This window comes from Myotis daubentonii, chromosome 3 (genome assembly GCF_963259705.1).
Source record: "Myotis daubentonii chromosome 3, mMyoDau2.1, whole genome shotgun sequence".
Classification (NCBI taxonomy): Eukaryota; Metazoa; Chordata; class Mammalia; order Chiroptera; family Vespertilionidae; genus Myotis; species Myotis daubentonii.
This window is the reverse complement of record NC_081842.1, coordinates 40104477-40123224: the sequence shown is the minus strand read 5'-3', so window position 1 is coordinate 40123224 and position 18748 is coordinate 40104477. Positions and strand designations below refer to the sequence as shown.

The following is an 18748-nucleotide window of genomic DNA, read 5'->3' as shown; positions in this document are numbered from 1 at the left end:
CATTCTTTAGACCAGTGGTTCTCAACCTTCTGGCCCTTTAAATACAGTTCCTCATGTTGTGATCCAAACATAAAATTATTTTTATTGCTACTTCATAACTGTAATGTTGCTACTGTTATGAATCATAATGTAAATATCTGATATGCAGGATGGTCTTAGGTGACCCCTGTGAAAGGGTCATTCGACCGCCAAAGAGGTCACGACCCACAGGTTGAGAACTGCTGCTTTAGATTCTCCTTTTTGCATTAAGATCATTAATTGATTTTTTTGTTTGGTTTGTGGTAAGGGTTTCTTAACATGTTTACCCTTATGGATAGCTAATAACTGTTTATTGAAGCAAATTTTCCCTAAAGATTTTGCATATCTTTTATAAGATTTATTCCTGGTTACATGTTATTTTTTAAATGTTACCATCAGTGTTATCTTCTTTAAAACATTTCATTTCTGATTTGTTGCTGGTATATAAAAATACAGTTAATTTCTGTATAGTAAGTATCCAGCAACCTTGCTTAAACTCTCATTAATTCTAATAATTGATCTAGGTTGTAATTTCTATTTATTGCACTTACATCATTTGTAAATAAGTTGGGTTTTTTTTGCCTCCTTTTCAATCTTTATTACTTTTCTTTTTCTTGCTTTATTGCCCTTGCTATCTAACTTCCCGTTCATTGCTGAACAGTGGTGGTGATTGTAGGTACCCTCGTCTTGTGCCTGATCTCAAAGGGAAAGTTTTGTTTTATCATTAAGTATGAAGTTTACTGTAGTGTTTTTTGAGATACTCTTTATAATATTAAGGGCTTTCCCATATATTTTCTTTCTTTGCTAAGAGATTGTTTTAATTTTTTTAATTTGGAGTGGATGTTGAATTTTATTATATGGTTTTTTGGCATTTGTTTATATGTAGCTCCTTCAGTCTGTTAATATAATTAAATATATTGATTGATTTTTCGAAGTTAAACAACTTTACATTTCTGGAATAAACTCAGCTTGTCTATCACATATTGTATTTTGTATACATCTAGTTTTTTGGGGTAATATTTTTATACAATTTTTCACCTATGCTTATTCTTCTTTTTCTTTGGCCCTTGTCACATTATCAGGCTACTAAAGTTATGTCCTCTTCTATAAAACTATTTTTGTGTGTTTCTTATTTTTCTGTACTCTGGGTAAGTTTGTAAAAGAGTATTAGTAGGAATTTTCAAAGGCCTCACTGAGAAAGCCATCAGAGAGCTAGAGCTTTGTGAGGAGAATTTTCAGCTGCTGGTTTAATTTATTTGTTGTTCATAGGACAGTGCAGATTTTTATACGTCTTCTTGAGTCAATTTTGGTAAATTATATATTTCCCTAGGAAAAGTTTTCTATTTCCTCTAATTTTCAAAGATATTGCCATAAAGTTGTTCACAATATTTTATTATTTGTTTCATAGCTGCAGAGTTTCTAGTATTTCATTCCTGATTTGAATTATTTGTAACTTATCTTGCAAGTAATGGCATTTATTGCTCTTTGAAAATAATCAAATCTTGCTGATTTTTACCATTGTGAATTCATTTTTTATTTTATTAATTGCTACTCACATTTATTATTCTCCCTTCTATTTTTATGGGCTTACTTTGACTTCATTTTTCTAACTTTTTTCAGATAGATGCTTAGCTAATTAATTTTCAAATTTGAAGGCTAAAACAATTCCCTTAGGTATTATTTTAGCTGCATCTTTATTACCTAAGGGCTAGATACTAAATATTATAGGTTTTGCAGGCCATATGGACTCTGTTGCAACAACTTAATTCTGACATTGTAGAGTAAAAGCAGCCATAGACAACATGTGAATAAATGAGCATGGATGGCTGTGTTCCAATAAAACTTTATGGATACTGGAATTTGAATTTTATAGAATTTTCATAGAATATAATTTTTCTTTTGATTTTTTTAAAACCATTTTGCATTTAAAAATGTAAAAGCTATTCTTTGCTCATGAACTGTACAAAAACAGGAGGCAGGCCGGGGGCTCTTTATTACCTAGTAATAATATTCCACTGTATACATCCACTCCAATTTGTTTGTACATTTTCCCATTGTTAAACATTTGAATTGTTTCCAGTTTTTGGCTACTACAGATAAAACTGCTATGAACATATGTTTTCTTGGTATGAACATATGCTTTCTTTTCTCTTGGGTAAATACCTAGAGTGGAATATCTGGATCATATGGTAGGTATTTCTTTTTGTCCTGCTGGTTTGTTTTTTTCATTGATTTTACTGAATTTTGTTTTCCTTTTCTCCTCTTCCATTGTTTGGAGGATATATATTCTAATTTTAATTATTTTGTTGGTTATTCTTAAATTCAGAAGAAACTTTAATCTTCCTGTTTTTCTATGAACACTGAAGATGAATTTGGTTTTATTATTTTCCCCTTCCCCAAAGAGGTTAAGACTCTTAGCATGTTTTACTGCTGCCTTTCTTGTCTCCATCTTTCATGTATTATTGAAATCACTGATTATTATATCCGGTTGTTATTTATTGTTTTTAATATTATGTCTCTACTTTTAAAAGAACTACTTTCTTATAAGTTGTTTGAACCCTTCAGCCAATTGCCAGCAATAATTTCATTCTAGCTGTGTTTTACTTTGTTTTTGGGTTCAATATTTTTTCATATATCCTTTGTCTTCCTATTTTCTTGGATTTCCATTTCATTTCTCTGGAGTATGTTCTGAATTTTTTTTTCATTGATGTTTTCTGAAATTTTTGTGTCCTTTTCATAATTAAAACATATTTATTTTACCCCATATTTTAATTAGTTGAACTTTGAGATCATTGTTTCACATTGTTCTACATATAGTGCTGTTTATGAGAGGTCTGATTTCAGGTTATTTTATTTTGTAGGAAACTTGGTTTTTGTTTTCCTTCTAGAAGCTTAGGACAATCTTTTTACCTTGGGGTTTTAGAATTTTCCTATATGTGTCCTAGTGTTTTTTCATTTTTTCTTGTTTGACCCTTTGTGAACTCTTTCAGTTATTTCATTAAAGTCTTTCTTCAAGTTAGGAAAATACCTTTCTATTACTTCTTTATTTTTTCTCACATCATACTATATTCTACCCATTTGTTGCTCATTTTTAGTGGATGTTGGTCTTCTTAGATATGTCTTCACTTCCAGATTTCTTAACTTTTCTCTCATGTTAAATTTTCTATTATTTCTATTCCACTTTAGATATTTTCATTCTCTCTCTCCCTATCCCCTTTTCTGTCTCTTCCTTGTTTCCTGCCTCTCTTTCTTCATATCTCTAATTCATTATTTTTCTTCACTGGTTACATATGTACACCTGCAACTAACACACACACACACACACACACACACACACACACACATCTATATATATAAAAGGCTAAGTGACCATCCAATCGTCTGACCGCCAGTACCTATGATGAGTACTGACCACCAGGGGGCATATGCTTAATGCAGGAGCTGCTGAGCTGCAATGACTTGGCAGCTGCGGTTCTCAGGTGATGCACTCTGAACCAGAGAGGAGGGAGCCCAATTCCACCTTTGGTTGTGGGTTATGTTGTTCCTGGACACAAATCTGGTTTACTGCACACTTGCATTTGTGTTCCACACCCTGTATTACAGCAACTTTGCAGAGTGCTCTCTTGCACTCCGGGATTCCTCGGGGGATGTCAGACAGCTGGTTTGGCCCAATCCCCTCAGGCCAGGCCGAGGGACCTGCTCACTCCAAGACTCCCTTCCAGTGGTGTTGCCCGACGTGCAGCCAGCCAGGGAGGGACTGAGGAGGTTGGCTCCAGGGCATGTCTGGCCGCCTAGCCTAGTCCTGCCCCACTCAGCCACCACCAGGGACTGCCTGCATTAGTCCCTGCACCAGAGCCATCACCAGGCCGAGCCAGAAGACTAGAGCGTGAGTTTTCTTCTCTTTTTCTTTTCCTGCTCACTCTGCAGACGCCCTTCGAACCACGGTGCCACCCCAGGAATTCTAATTAATTTCCTTTCAATGTGCACAAATCCATGCACCAGGCCACTAGTATATATATATATATATATGTGTGTGTGTGTGTGTGTGTGTGTGTGTGTGTGTGTGTATATGTCGTTTAGTATATATATGTAGTTTATTGGTTTTTAGAGAGAAAGGGTGTGGCAGAGAGAAACATTGATGTGAGTTATCATCTGCCTCCTGCACACCCCCTACTGGGGATCAAGCCTGCAATCTGCATGTGATCTTGCCTGGGAATCAAACTAGCAACCTTTTGGTGCATGGGATGATGCCCAACCAACTCAAACACACCAGCCAGGGCTGAAACTAACATTTTAGATAAATTATAATTAAAAAATAAAGAAGTAAAATTGAAAAGGGGAAATTACTTGTAAGAACTCTTATCCCTTCATTGGTCCTTTCTTTTCATGGAAGCCCATTCTTGTTTTATGGGTATTTTTGGATGCAATATCCTCTCATCTTTCAGAGGATAGTAATTAGAATACTCCGAAAGTTTTCTTCTAGCCCATGCATTATCTTTGTTTCTCCTAGTGTCTGTTCTGTCATTGCACATTTTGTTCTTTTTATTTATGCTGTTAGCTTTCCTTAAATGTCTGATAGTCCTAAGCTTTCTGTTATATTTACTTTAAAATGCTTAATTAATAATTATGGTGATTGGTAAAGTGATATAGTATGGTAAAGTATGGGTTTCTTCTGCAATTAGGTAGATCTCTTTCTCCAACAAGTCTCTCCTCTAAATGGGCGGCTGGTTGTAGGCTATGAGTAAGTCTGTCCCTAAAGGAGTTTATTTTGAAGACATATTTCATTCCTGGGTAGAGCTGCCTTTTTTTTTTCTTTTCTTAATTAACCTCCACTCTTGTTCAGGCCTGGAATGACATGCTTTTTTTTTTTTTTTTTTTTTTTTTTAAATCTAGCTCCAACCAACAGTGCTAGCTTCTGATAATTGGGGGCGGAGGGGGGGGGGGCGTTTATCATTGGAGCATAAATAATTCCTGCCAACATCCCTGTATACTTTGAGGGGTTGAAGAGAGTGGTTCAGATGTTCCATAGGTAATTCTTATATTAATTATCTTGATAATAGCCTCAGATATAACTTTTTCTCATTCCTGAATTTGGATTTTTTCCCAGATTTCTTTGGTGAACATAGCTTTTATTTATGCATTAATCGGTGTGTATCTCTATTTCCTTGTCAATAGTATCCCATTTGTTTTTCTTCTTTTTGTTGTTGTTAATGGTCACCCAAAGATGTTTTTTCCATTGGTTTTTTTTAAAGAGAGAGTGGAATGAAGGAAGGGAGGGATGGAGGGAGGGAAGAGAGAGAGAGAGAGAGAGAGAGAGAGAGAGAGAGAGAGAGAGAGAGATATACAGAGAGAGAGAGAGAGGGAGAGAGAAAAACATTGGTTGCCTCCTGCACCTGCCCTGACCAGGGCTCCTACAATGCAGGTATGTGCTCTTGACCAGGAATTGAACCTGTGACCCTTTGGTGCATGGGCCAATATTCCAATTAGTGAGCAACACTGGCAGGGGTCCCATTTGTTTTCAGTGAATTCATGAAAAAATTGTCTTTCTTGTTCCCAGAGCTGTTATTTATTTTTTTCTTTTTCCTTTTAGTCTTCCATTTTAGGAAGGAGAAATATACTTGTGCTTTAGTCCAACATCTTAAGCTAGAAGGCCAAGTATTGTCTTTTATAATCATACTAGAGGCCCGGTGCACAAAAATTTGTGCACTCGGGGGGGAGGGGGGTCCCTCAGCCTGGCCTGTGCCCTCTCGCAGTCTGGGACCCCTCGGGAGATAATGACCTGCTGGCTTAGTCCTGCTCCCGGGTGGCAGAGGGCAGGCCCAATCCCTAGGTGCAGCCCCTGGTTGGGCTTAGAGCAGGGCTGATTGGGGAGTTTGGGCGCCGCCCCCTGTCATGCACAGAGTAGGGCGGATCGGGAGGTTGCAATGCCACCCTCAGTCATGCTCAGGGTAGGGCCGATTGGGGGTTGGAGCACCGCCCCCTGTCACACTCAAGGCAGGGTCGATGGGGAGGTTGCGGCACCACCCCCTGTCACGCACAGAGCAGGGCCAATCAGGGGGTTGGGGTGCTGCCCCCTGTCATGCACAGAGCAGGGCCCATCAGGGGTTTGGGGAGCTCCCCCCTGTCCCTCACAGAGTAGGGCCGATAGGGGAGTTGGGGCACTGCCCCCTGTCACACACAGAGCAGGGCAGATCAGGGGGTTGGGGCGCCGCCCTCCATCACCCACAGAGCAGGGCCGATCAGGGGGTTGGGGCGCCGCCACTGTCACACTCAGGGCAGGGCCGTTGGGGAGGTTATGGCTCTACCCCATCACACACAGAGCAGGGCCCGTTGCGGGGGGGGGGGGTGTTGGGGCGCCGCACCCTGTCACACACAGAGCCGCAGGGTGATCGGGGGTTTGGGTGCTGCCCCCTGTCATGCTGATCCCTGTGCCGGGAGGTCTCGCGGCCGCTGATCCCAGTGCTGGGAGGCATATTACCCTTTTACTATATAGGACAGAGGCCTGGTGCATGGGTGGGGGCTGGTTGGTTTGCCCTGAAGGGTTTCCTGGATCAGGGTAGGGGTCTCCACTGGGGTGCCTGGCCAGCCTGGATGAGGGGATGATGGCTGTTTGCAGCTGGTCACACACCCTTCAGGGTGGAGGTCCCCACTGGGGTGCCTGGCCAGCCTGGATGAGGGGATGATGGCTGTTTGCAGCTGGTCACACACCTTTCAGGGTGGGGGTCCCCACTGGGGTGCCTGGCCAGTCTGGGTGAGGGGCTGAGGGCTGTTTTCAGGCTGGTGGGTGACTGAAGCTCCCAACCGCTCCTTTTTTTCTTTTTTTTAATTCTGGGCCAGCATTAGCTCTGGCTCCAGCTCTGAGGCCTCTGCTGCTGAAAGCAGGTATCTGGTTTGTTTGGGTTCTATAATCGAAACATGTATCAAGTCCAGCTTTGAGTTCCCGGCCGGCCGGCTGAAAGCGGGTTTCTGGGGTTTTGTTTAGCTTCTATATTTGTTACAATGTTTCAGACTGCAAGCTCAGAGGCCGGCAAGGCAGGCAGGGAACGTTGGAGTCCTCCGTCACTGAAGCAAGCAAGCCTCATGTTAGCTTCCAGCTGCCTGGCTGCCAGCCGCCATCTTGGCTGGCAGTTAATTTGCATATCTTGCTGATTAGCCAATGGGAAGGGTAGCCGTCATATGCTAATTACCATGTTTCTCTTTTATTAGATAGGATAAAGGATGAATAAATATTTTCTGATGAAACAAGAGTAATACCTAAAAATTAGCAAAACTGTAACTTCTGATATTAATGTTTTACCATCAATTTTCTTTAGGAGTAGGAAAACTGCAGATTTCCTTTCAGCATGGTTGGGTGGCCACTTTCATGTGGTTGTAGTAGGCAAATGTGTCACCCTCCATGCATATATGAATGTTATTAGTATTGTTATAAGTTAAAAATATTTCATAAAATGTAAATTTACTGGAATAAAAGGAAAAATTTAACCAGCAGATTTAGGAATCTAAAACATGGATTTCTCATATTTCTGCAAGCTTTGTCAGGAGGGACACTAACTATCCTAGACTATCTTAAAATTTTTTTTTGGGGGGGGGGAAACACATAAAACTTAGCATCTTAACCATATTTCAACACAGAGCTCAGTAATGTTAAGTATATTCACATTGTTGTGCAACAGATCTTCAGAACTTTTTCATCTTGTAAAACTGAAACTATATCCATTAAGCATTAACTCCCCATTTACCCCTCCACTCTGCTAGCATCCACGAAACTGTGGCACTTATCTTTCAAATAGGGTAAAATCTGAGACCCTTCACACTGAATTATAAAGCTGAAAAGTGAAAACATTTAATCTGAGTACAGTAGTAATCCAAATACAGCTGTCTTCCATGAGAACAATATAGTTCTTTTAAAAATAGTATTTGTTTTCCGGTGTTTAATTTTTCTTTTCTTTCCATATTAGTGCTGAGTTTCATGAGCGGCTAAGTAAAATTGATAAACTGAAGAATAGATATGAAATTCTTACTGTTGTTATGCTGCCTCCTGAAGGAGAAGAGGAGAAAACACAGGCCTATTATGTAATAAAGGTAAGCGTGATCAATTTATTGTTGTGATAGAAAGAAGTATCCTTTCTTTGTTAACAACCAAAATGGCATTTTTTTCCCCCATGAAATTTCAAATTTCATAGCAGTCTAGGAACCATTGCACTTAATTAGGGCCATAAAGCATTAGTTGCTAAATGAAATACTGAAGCTCTATTAGTTTTATACTACTCCAGTCCATGAGTCAAAGAGTTCTAGAATACTGTTTGACACTTTTTTTTTCCCATCTTTGCATCCTGTCGTTTCCCCTCATTTATTTAAAATTCTTAATTTTTTTACCCTAAAATCTACCATCACTCCTCTAGACCTTACCATCGCCTGGAGTTACACCACTTCTGAAATCTTATACCCCAATTTACCATTGCAGTCCTGGTATGGCAGAGATCCAGAGAGTAGGAGGGGCTGTCCCTTCATATTAGGTGGGGGACAAATGAACAGGTGAATCTGCTGTTCTGATGGTTGAGAGTTGTCTGCTATCTTATTCCCATTTTTCTTTGTGTAGCATCCTTACATGTTTTATGCATAACACTTCACATGTACCGGATGTGTAAAAATGAAACATTTCTTTATAACTATACTCAATGTGTCTTATGTTGAGAAAAATTATCAATTGCCTGAAAATGGGAAAAGCAGTCTGTAGGTGTGCAGTGATGCCACCGCGTGGCAATACCAGACTTGGCATTTTCTAGCGGGCCCTCCAGGGTTATTTGATTCTGTAGGAAGGTACACCTTCAACAGATTTTTATTGAATAATCTACTTTATAACTCTGTAGGGACAGATGTTAACTTGTAGAAAACTAAGAGTTGTCCACAATGCAAATGAATCGTGGCTAGTAGAAATACAACTGATTAAACTCTATAGGAAAGATAACCCAAGCATTACATTTTGTTGCCCTAAATGGTATAGTTTCATATATAGGCAAATTTATTTCAGCATTTGTGTATATTAAAGCTTTTCAACTTCTCCCTTTGAACTTGTCTAATATCTTACGGGTTCTTTCATTAATGAGTTGAATAAAATCTTTGACATGCTCATTTTATATTTGAGAATTTTTTAACTTTTTGAAAATACTTTAGTAGTTTACTACTGTAAAAAACTTGAACTTGCCAATTAGAACTGTCACTTTTGTTTTGGAATGTGGTAGATATAGGAATGTTAATTTAGTCAAATCAAGATTCTCTTCCTTCCTTATATCCTTCAGGTTGATCTTTCCTGATGGGCACATATACATACGTTTACAGCACTGATGGAAGAGGAATTTGGTTACAATGCTTACCACTGTTCTGTGTCCTGCATGGTGTATTGCAAGGGTATGCATGGCTTTGAGCCAAATGCTGCCCAACATTTGTGCGGTACACATAATACATCACCTCATTCAATTATAGTCTTGTCTATGGCTGCATTCAAACTACAATAGCAGTGTATTAAGTACAAGTAGTTTTGACAGAGATGTAATGGTCCATAAAGCCTAAAATATGTACTGTCTCACCCAGGATATGCAGTTTGCTGAGCCCTTGTATTAGTTTGCTAGAGTTGCCATAACAAGTATGACAAAGGCAGTTTTTATGGTCTCCAGTTTTGAGGCTAGAAGTCTGAAATAAAGATACCAATATGGTTGGTGCCTTCTAAAGGCTGAGGGAGAGTGTTTACACGTCTGCTGGCAATCTTTGGTGTTCCTTGGCTTCTGGAAGCATCACCATGATCTCTGTCGTCATTTTCACATGGTGTCCTCTGGTCAGTCTTCCCTAAGAATGTCTGTATCTGTGTCCAAATACCCCATTTTTATTAGGACACCAATCCTATGAATTAGGGACCACCTTCATGACCTCATGGTAACCTGAGTACATTTGCAAAGACCCTATTTTTCCCAAATAAGGTCACATTTTTAAGTACTGCAGGTTAGGACTTCAAATCTGTTTTAGGGGAAACAATTCAATCCATTGCCCTTATTTTTGGTCCTGCAATAGGTTCTTGTCTATGGGGCACACATGGTTTTGCTCTTCCTTTTACCCACCCTGGCACATTATAGTATCTGACTCTTAAGAGCTAGAGTGAAAAGTATGATCAGTAACCAATGAAGGACTAGCATCTTTCAAATCTCATATTTAAGTTCCTCTTAGTCTTTTTGTAAGGCAGTTCAATTCTGACAATTTAATGAAACTGTCCAGTAAAATTAGGAAAATGTTAAAAATGTTGACATAAATGCATAAATAAAAATTTCTTCCAAATATCAGCTTTTCCAATCCAGGATAAAAGGTATACATTAGATAAGCTTGATTTAGAGGCAAATGGGATCAGAGTTTTAGAAGTTTAAGTTATATGTGTAATTAAATCAGAAATCTGTATAAATGAACAAATTCAATCCCTTCATTTGACAAATAAACTGAACTCAAGAGAAGGAAATTATTTAATGTTACTCAGCTCACTAGTAGGACATTTGCAACTAAATTCTAGCTGTTTTGATTTGTTCTAGCTCTCACACTACACTGTATTTTGAATGAATCATTGCCAATTCTAGACTTGATTTAAAGGAATTAGATATAATTTATCTAAAAACTTTATTTTTTTGCTAAGCTTTTTGACTATGTACTACTTGCTATTATTTTTCATTATGAACTATTTTATTATGTACTAATATGTAGTTATACATATTTTGGTAGCATAATAAAACAAATATCGGAGAAAACATTAAAAATTGAAACATTACCAAACATTTTTTTCCAATGACCATCTTCTGGTTTAAATATACACACCTAGGGATTGAGTAAATTAACCATTTTTTACTAAGAATGGGTTTGAGTACTTTTAAATATATATACATGCCCTGGTACTCCTTACCTGGAGCAGTTCTTTTGGAATTATTAGGGTACAGCTCTAGAGAGCCTGGCTGTGACAGAGGTACGATGGAAAAAGTCACTGAATATGTCCACTCACTGAGGAATTTCTGGTTTCCAGCAATTAGTAAACTTCATTTTCTCTACCCACATTTATCACAATTATCTTTCTCTAATTAAAAAAGTTAAAATGTGGTAAAATACATAAAACTTGCCATTTAACAATTTTAAGTGTACAGTGGTATTATATTCACATTGTTGTGCAACTAACACCATTACCAATCTCCAGACTGTTTTCACCTTCTAAAACTGAAACTGTACTCACATAACAGTAATTCCCCATTTCCCCCTACACCAAACCCTGGCATTCACCATTCTACTCTAAGTCTCCATGAATTTGACTACCCTAGGTACTTCATGTAAGTGGAATCATGCAATGTAATATTTTTCCTTTTGAAAATACGGAACACTTCACAAATTTGAATGTCATTCTTGGTGTAGGTGCCATTCTAACCTCTATACTATAGTGTTTCAAATTAAGTTTGTGCTACTAAAATGAGTACTTTCTCTAACTTTAACATTACTAACTGCTCAAAAATGTTGAAATACTATTTCTATTAACACATATAACTACAACTGGCTTGGGAATGACAAGCATTTACTTTTCTGGGTATGCCCTGTCTCACCTCTTTTTTACTCCTCTCTATGATATAAAAGGAGAAAGTGTTCCTAAGTTTCTTTTAGGCCAGAAATATATTCTATTTAATATCTACTTTGAAACCTCCTTCTAGTTAACTCTTTCCCTTCCCAGTGAAGTTTATACCTGCTTGACATTTTGGTAATTTTTGTTGGTGAGTTTAATGTAAGCTTTGGTTAGTCACTCTGTTTCCATTACTGTTTTGTATCCTATGTGCTATACTTTGAAGGCCTTGAGGATTTGCTCTTCTGTAAATCAAATGAAAGAAATAAATGGTGCTTTATATGGACCTCAAGGCAAATTGGTATTGTTGTGAGTTAACTATGATCTGTCCTAAAAACAGTCCTTCTCCCCCCTGAGAAATACTATTATTTAGTCTTTCTATTCTGTTTTTACAGGCTGCTCAAGAAAAAGAAGAACTTCAAAAGGAAGGTGACAGTTTGGATGCTAAGATCAACAAAGCTGAAAAAGAAATCTATGCTCTAGAAAACACCTTACAAGTGCTGAACAGTTGTAACAACAATTTCAAACAATCTTTTAAAAAAGTGACACCATCTAGTATGTAGGAGTTAACATTTTAATGAATATATGCAATGAGAACTGTAGTTACTTGTTTTTTAAAAAGGAACACTGAGCAATGGCAAACAAAAGTGAACTTGTTTGTTTGAGTCAGAAAAACCATCCCCTTTTAAAATAAGTGCTAAAGTGTTATTTCCATTATTACTAGTAGTTCTAATGATACAACATATCACTTCTCTAGGGGATTAATTTCAAATCCACAGAAAATAGCACATTAGCTTCCCTGTGTTGACTAAACAAGAGTGGCTGCTACATATGCCCATACTGTTTTTCAACAAGTAGACATAGGAATTTAACCTTTCATAAGAAGAAATGTTAGAAATTTAATATATGTAAGATTTTAAGATGGATTTCTACAGAACATCTTAAAAATTTAAACTACAAATTGCCTAAATTTTAGGTGATGAGTATGGACTAAAAATCCAACTAGAAGAACAGAAAAGAGTTGCTGATGAAAAATACAGATACAAACAAAGACAAATTAGAGAGCTACAGGAAGACATCCAGGTAATTCTACAGGCTTTAGTCATAAGCCCTTAGTAGAAATGAACTAATATTATGTCTATTTTCTTACCCCATAGTTTTTTTTTTTAGAAAAATAGATGAGATGTCTCATTAAAATAAGAAAAAAAGTGATTAAAAGCATTAAAATAGCTAAAATCCCAGTGTTAAACACAGGATGGACTCCGAATCATCACTTGTTAGTTGTTGAATCATTCATTGCTAGTTAATTATGATCTATTCCTCTATTTTTTATTTAATGTACTCTTATTTTCATTTAATTCCTTAAAGATTGTTTCATAAAACAAAAATTCAAAAGATAAAAATAATCTAGTACACAGAAGGTGCTAAAGCACATTACTGAAAGAGAAAACAATGTGCTTGGTAAGCAGGCTCTACATACAATTCAGATTTTTTTTTTTGCTAATAAAGTTGAAGGAATAGATGAATTGTGAATCTCTGAAAACTGCATGCATGTTTTCAATAGTTATTAAATTATTTATTTTTCCAAGTACCATAAAAATACTTTCCAGTAGAATTACATACAAAATTTAACTATAAAGTCATTATATATGTTATTTACCAGAATATGTTATATACAAAAGTAAATGAATCAAGATTAAATGAATATTTGACAAATAGCAAGTTATGTTACTTTTGATTCTAATTAATAAATATTTTAATAATTTTTTTTCTGCAGACCATGGAAAATACTTTAGAAATTATAGAACATTTAACACATAATGGCAAAGAAAAATTATCGGAGAAGCAGGCTTATTCACTTCAACTAAGTAAAGAAATTGAGGAGCAGAAGCCAAAATTAGAGAGAGTAACTAAACAGGTATTGATATTTTAAAAAAAATCTGACCTGTCATATTTATATTTTTTTAAGTTCTAAATGGTAAACCCAAATCCTTTCATCCATGAAAAAACATTAAGTTCTGGAAACAGGTTTAAGTAATAATTGACTACTGTTGACCAACAGTGTGCAAAACTCATCAAAGAGATCCGTCTTTTGAAAGAAACAAAAGAGGAAACACTAGAAGAAGGAGACATCAAACTTCGCGAACTGAAACAGTTTCATCAGGTCATTGATGGAATGCTAGCTGATGTCACAGCAAATGCCGAGATCCACGTTATCCTTCAAGCATACTTTCAACAGGTAGTCACTGTTCCTTCTAGTTATTAGTGTTTCTTAAACACTTCATGAAAATAATTTATGGCATTCATCAGAGTGAAATCTAATCACAAATATTCTTCTAAAACGCAGTGGTACTAATGACTGCTATTCAATGTACTTTCAGAAAGGTCTGGAACTCCCTACAGCTAGTACCAAACACGGGTGGCAGAGATCTCCTTCACAGGCTTCACTGTTGTCATTAAGGTAAGTGGAAGGTTAAACCACCACGTCCTCAACGCTCACGCTGCTACCCTCCGTGCACCCAGCCACTCCCACATTGCCACAGCGGTTGGATCTGCCAGTGCTCTCCTCCTCACCCACCTGCCGAGGTCAGTGTCACAGATGCAGACACAGCCAGCAGAGCAACTTGCTTTCCAACCTCTTTCCATTACTGCACAGAGTGCTTTGTGACTACCAGCTATTTCAGTAGGGTAGAGTAGGGTGAAATTTTAGAGGTTACATCTAGCATGACCAACCCTGATGGAGGGAGGATTTTTAACCATAAAAGGCAACTTAGATGTAGAGATATTAAGTATATTATTAAAACCACACTGCAAAATTTTAAATACTCAGGATTTGATTTGTGTTGATTTAATTTGCTAAACAGGAAATTAGTCTTTACTTTCAGTTTAGTGTTATCTAGAATTCTATCATCAGGGATGTTCAATCAACACTCTTATGCTTTGCTGTCAAAATAAAAATTAACAATGATCCTAACTTTTAAATTTCCAATCTCCTACCTTCAGCAGCCACTTAGTTTTCATTAGTCCATGTAGGGATTTCACAGAGACAAAGGAATGTCCTAAAAGATGGGGTTTAAATAAAAAGAACTGTTTTTACATAAACATGGTGGGCAGCCACTTGAACATCCCTATACTGTCATAAAACATTATATATATATGTATATATATTATTTCTCTTCTGAGGGTATCTTTATTGATTTGAGAAGAAGAGAAATGACTAGATGCCTCTTGCAACCTAGGTATGTGCCCTGACCAGGAATCAAGCATGCCACCTTTTGGTGTATGAGACACTTTAACTAACTGAGTTACCCAGCCACGTGCATGTAATTTACAATTATATACAAAAATATATTTTGTAAATTCTCACCAGAGGATATTTTTTACAGATTTTTTAGAGTGGAAGGGAGGGAGGTGAGAGAGACACACTGATCAGTTGCCTCCTGCACGTGCCCCAACCAGGGCCAGGGATCGAAACTGTAACCTAGGTATGTGCCCTTGACCAGGAATCAAATCTGAGACCCTTCAGTGTACAGGCCGGTGCTCTAACCACTAAGTCACATCCGTCAGGGCTATATTTTTAAACTTAGCATTTCAGAACTATGTAGCTAGTAATGATTTTCAAATGATCCCACCAGGACACTCACTTTCTTCTCTTATATAACCTATCATTTACTCACTTTGCCAGCACCCATATGCCCATGCCTTTTTGTTACCTTTTGTTTAATGAATGCTGCAAATCTTTAAGTTAATTATAGTTGAAAACATTCTTCTTTATTAATTATATTTGTTAAACTATTTTTTTTTTACTGGTTTGAAACTATTATGTTCATTACCTTTTCCTTAAAAAAACTAATTTTTTGATATTAAAGGTCATGCTTTAAAATTTATTATTAATACTATCGAAACTTTTTGCTCTCTTTAGTTGTGTGATTATGGTATCTTTCACTATTAATGAGGGGGTCTTTATTAAAGTATAAATTTTGAATTAAATTTACAATAATTTTGTAATTTCTTCTAGGTCGTCTAGGAGTTCTGCTTCTCAGACTTCGCTGAACATATTAGAGCTAACCTTCCCACTCTCTTCTTCATCATCTGGCAGCACTTTTAGGTCAACTAGTTCTAGCAGTAGTAGTTCCAGTAATGATAAAAACAAAAAGAGCAGCAAGTAAACATTTTAATCTCTCTTGAACAAACGATAAACAAAATAACCCAAATTTCACTTTTAAAATAGTAAATTTCACTTTATACTTTTGGGTGCTGTATAATGATATAGAGTGCTATTGAAATAGTGTGGAAAATGAAATGACCAGACAAGTTTTATCAGTGAAAAATGGTAGTTTTAAAAAAGTCAAGCCAAAGAAATGTTTAACTTTCTTATCCTTTTCCTATTATCTTCTTCACATATTATACCTGATTTTAACAAGGGTACATATTACACAAGTGTAGGGAAAACTGTGTTTTCCACTGTTATTTTTATGTCTGTTATAACAGAAAATAGTTGACTTTATTATTTCACACTAGCCATGCAACTATGTTCACTTAGAATCTTTTAGGAAGATATGTTTAAAGATGAAGACTTCTAACACTACTAAAATTTTCACTTATCCTAAAAGGTCCTGAAATTAAGTTTTCTTTATTCAAAGGAATATACTTCCCAGACTTTTGGGGAGAAATGTTAGTTTATTCTTTGAAATAATTTAAAAAATGTTAGCCAAAATATAGCATTACCCTCACCCCTCCACCGAGAAAGCAATTGCTAGGAAAGAGAAATAATGCATATCAATAAAAATGCAGCTCAAATTTTTAAGAATTTAAATGTAAGAATTCTTAAATTTTTAAGAATTTAAATTTAAGAATCAGTCTACTTTGATCTTGAAAGAAGTCAAACACAATAATTTTTCTCTCAAGATAGACAACCAAGCATAAAGAACAAGAGTGTACTTTCAAAATTTTCTTGAATTAATATACAATATAAAGTAAATGTTTATAATTGTCATTGTTTAGAACTGTCATTGAAAGGCAGTAGTGATATTAAATGTTTGGCTGAAACATTGTTCTAAAGTGTGAGATTTTATTTAATAAGACCTAAAAACTGATTAATCTTATAGTCACTTTGTTCTTATTCTCTGCCTTATATTACTTTGTAAGTTACTTGGAACTTGAAATATTACACACTGTTCTATGAAGGCAGGGATTGTATCTTACTAGCTCTGTGACCTTGGAAAAGGTAGTTCTCTATGCTTCTTTCATTTGTAATATAGGGAGAGTAATAGTTACCTACATAAAACATTTACCGAAATAACGGAATATATACAAAATGCACATGGCGTGACATAGGAACTGCACAGTGACTTCTATCCATTGAGTTACCACCCAGATCCTAGCACAGTGTTTGTGGAATGGCTAGGCTCTCTGGCCAGAATAGAAGTCTCCATTTAACTGTGAAAGTAACAGTTCCAACTGCAGTGTAGTAATGCTAAGTGATGAGACAAGGGATTAACCCCATTATCTCCTCATCTGGAATTATCTTAACATCCACCTATTGTAAGAAAGTCAACTATCATTTATTATGGAAACCAAGATACAGCCTGTGTACGTATAAACTATAGACATGAGGTTATGGCAAAAAACTGAAGATATCATTAGGGATTCTTGACAAGTGTATCCACAATATTTTTTACTATGATGGGTTTCCTGAGCACATCCTTAGAAAATGGAGTGTGTACTCTGCTTAAGTGTACTATGTCCAAGGAAAGAAGCTCTGGAGAAGATGGACTTTCTAAATCCAGGCAGGCTATTGTACAAGGTACTAACACTGATTTTTTTGGTACCTAAATGTTAGCTTAAGCCACAAAAATGCTTTGGAAAATTACAGTGCTTGTTGATGGTGATACTCAAGACAATCTACACTAATGAAAGACAAAGATGCTAATTGACCATACCTTTGCCACACCCATCAGCCAATCAGAAGAGTATGCAAATTAACCCAACAAAGATGGCTGTTAAATTTGCATACTGCAGGCGGGGTGGGGCAGTGCCATCTGCCGCCTGCCCCAACCCCGGGATCAGGCCTGCCGTGTGCAACCCGGGGAAAGGGGCAGGCACCGAGGGATCGGGCCTGCCATCTGCCACCCGGGGAGCAGGCTTAAGCCAGCAGGTGGTTATCTCCTGAGGGGTTCCAGACTGTGAGAGGGCACAGGTCGGGCTGAGGAACACTACCCCCCCCCCCCTCGCCAGTACACAAAAATTTGTGCACTCGGGGGGAGGAGGGGTCCCTCAGCCCAGCCTGTGCCCTCGCAGTCTGGGACCCCTCTGGAGATAACAACCTGCTGGCTTAGGCCTGCTCCCGGGTGGCAGAGGGCAGGCCCAATACCTAGGTGCAGCCCCTGGTTGGGCTCAGAGCAGGGCCGATTGGGGAGTTGGGGCGCCGCCCCGTCATGCACAGAGCAGGGTAGATTGGGAGGTTGCGATGCCACCCTCAGTCACGCTCAGGGTAGGGCTGATTGGGGGATTGGGGCACCGCCCCCTGTCACACTCAAGGCAGGGTTGATAGGGAGGTTGCGGCACCACCCCGTCACGCACAGAGCAGGGCCAATCAGGGGGTTGGGGCACCGCCCCGTCACATACAGAGCCGGCCGATCAGGTGGTTGGGGCCCTGCCCCATCACGCACAGAAGAGGGCCCATCAGGGGGTTTGGGACTCCGTACCGTCACGCACAGAGCAGGGCCGATCAGGGGGTTGGGGAGTTGCCCCCTGCCATGCACAGAGCAGGGCCCATCAGGGGGGTTGGGGCTCCTTACCCTGTCATGCACAGACCAGGGCCGATCAGGGGGTTGAGGAGCTCCCCCCTGTCACGCACAGAGTAGGGCCCATGAGGGGGTTGAGGAGCGCCACCATTGCTCAGAGTAGGGCCGATAGGGGAGTTGGGGCACCACCCTTTCACACACAGAGCAGGGCCCGTGGGGGGCGGTTGGGGCGCCGTACCGTCACACACAGAGCAGGGTTGATCAGGGGGTTCGGGGGCCACACCCTGTCACACACAGAGACGCAGGGCGATCAGGGGCTTGGGGAGCTTCCCCCTATCAGGCACAGAGCAGG

The 18748-nt window shown here is 38.3% G+C and overlaps 1 protein-coding gene across 1 annotated transcript in view; it reads left to right on the top strand.

The window, feature by feature from the left end:
• Window positions 1-16092, top strand: part of CCDC39 (coiled-coil domain containing 39) — a 48251-nt gene extending 32159 nt beyond the window's left edge. Inside the window, exons 14-20 of the mRNA XM_059687111.1 lie at window positions 7977-8100; window positions 12046-12205; window positions 12627-12733; window positions 13428-13568; window positions 13713-13889; window positions 14032-14111; window positions 15669-16092. Coding sequence (XP_059543094.1) covers window positions 7977-8100; window positions 12046-12205; window positions 12627-12733; window positions 13428-13568; window positions 13713-13889; window positions 14032-14111; window positions 15669-15819 — 940 coding nt within the window. The 3' untranslated portion in view covers window positions 15820-16092. The remainder of the gene's footprint in view (window positions 1-7976; window positions 8101-12045; window positions 12206-12626; window positions 12734-13427; window positions 13569-13712; window positions 13890-14031; window positions 14112-15668) is intronic.
• Window positions 16093-18748: the final 2656 nt, after the last annotated feature.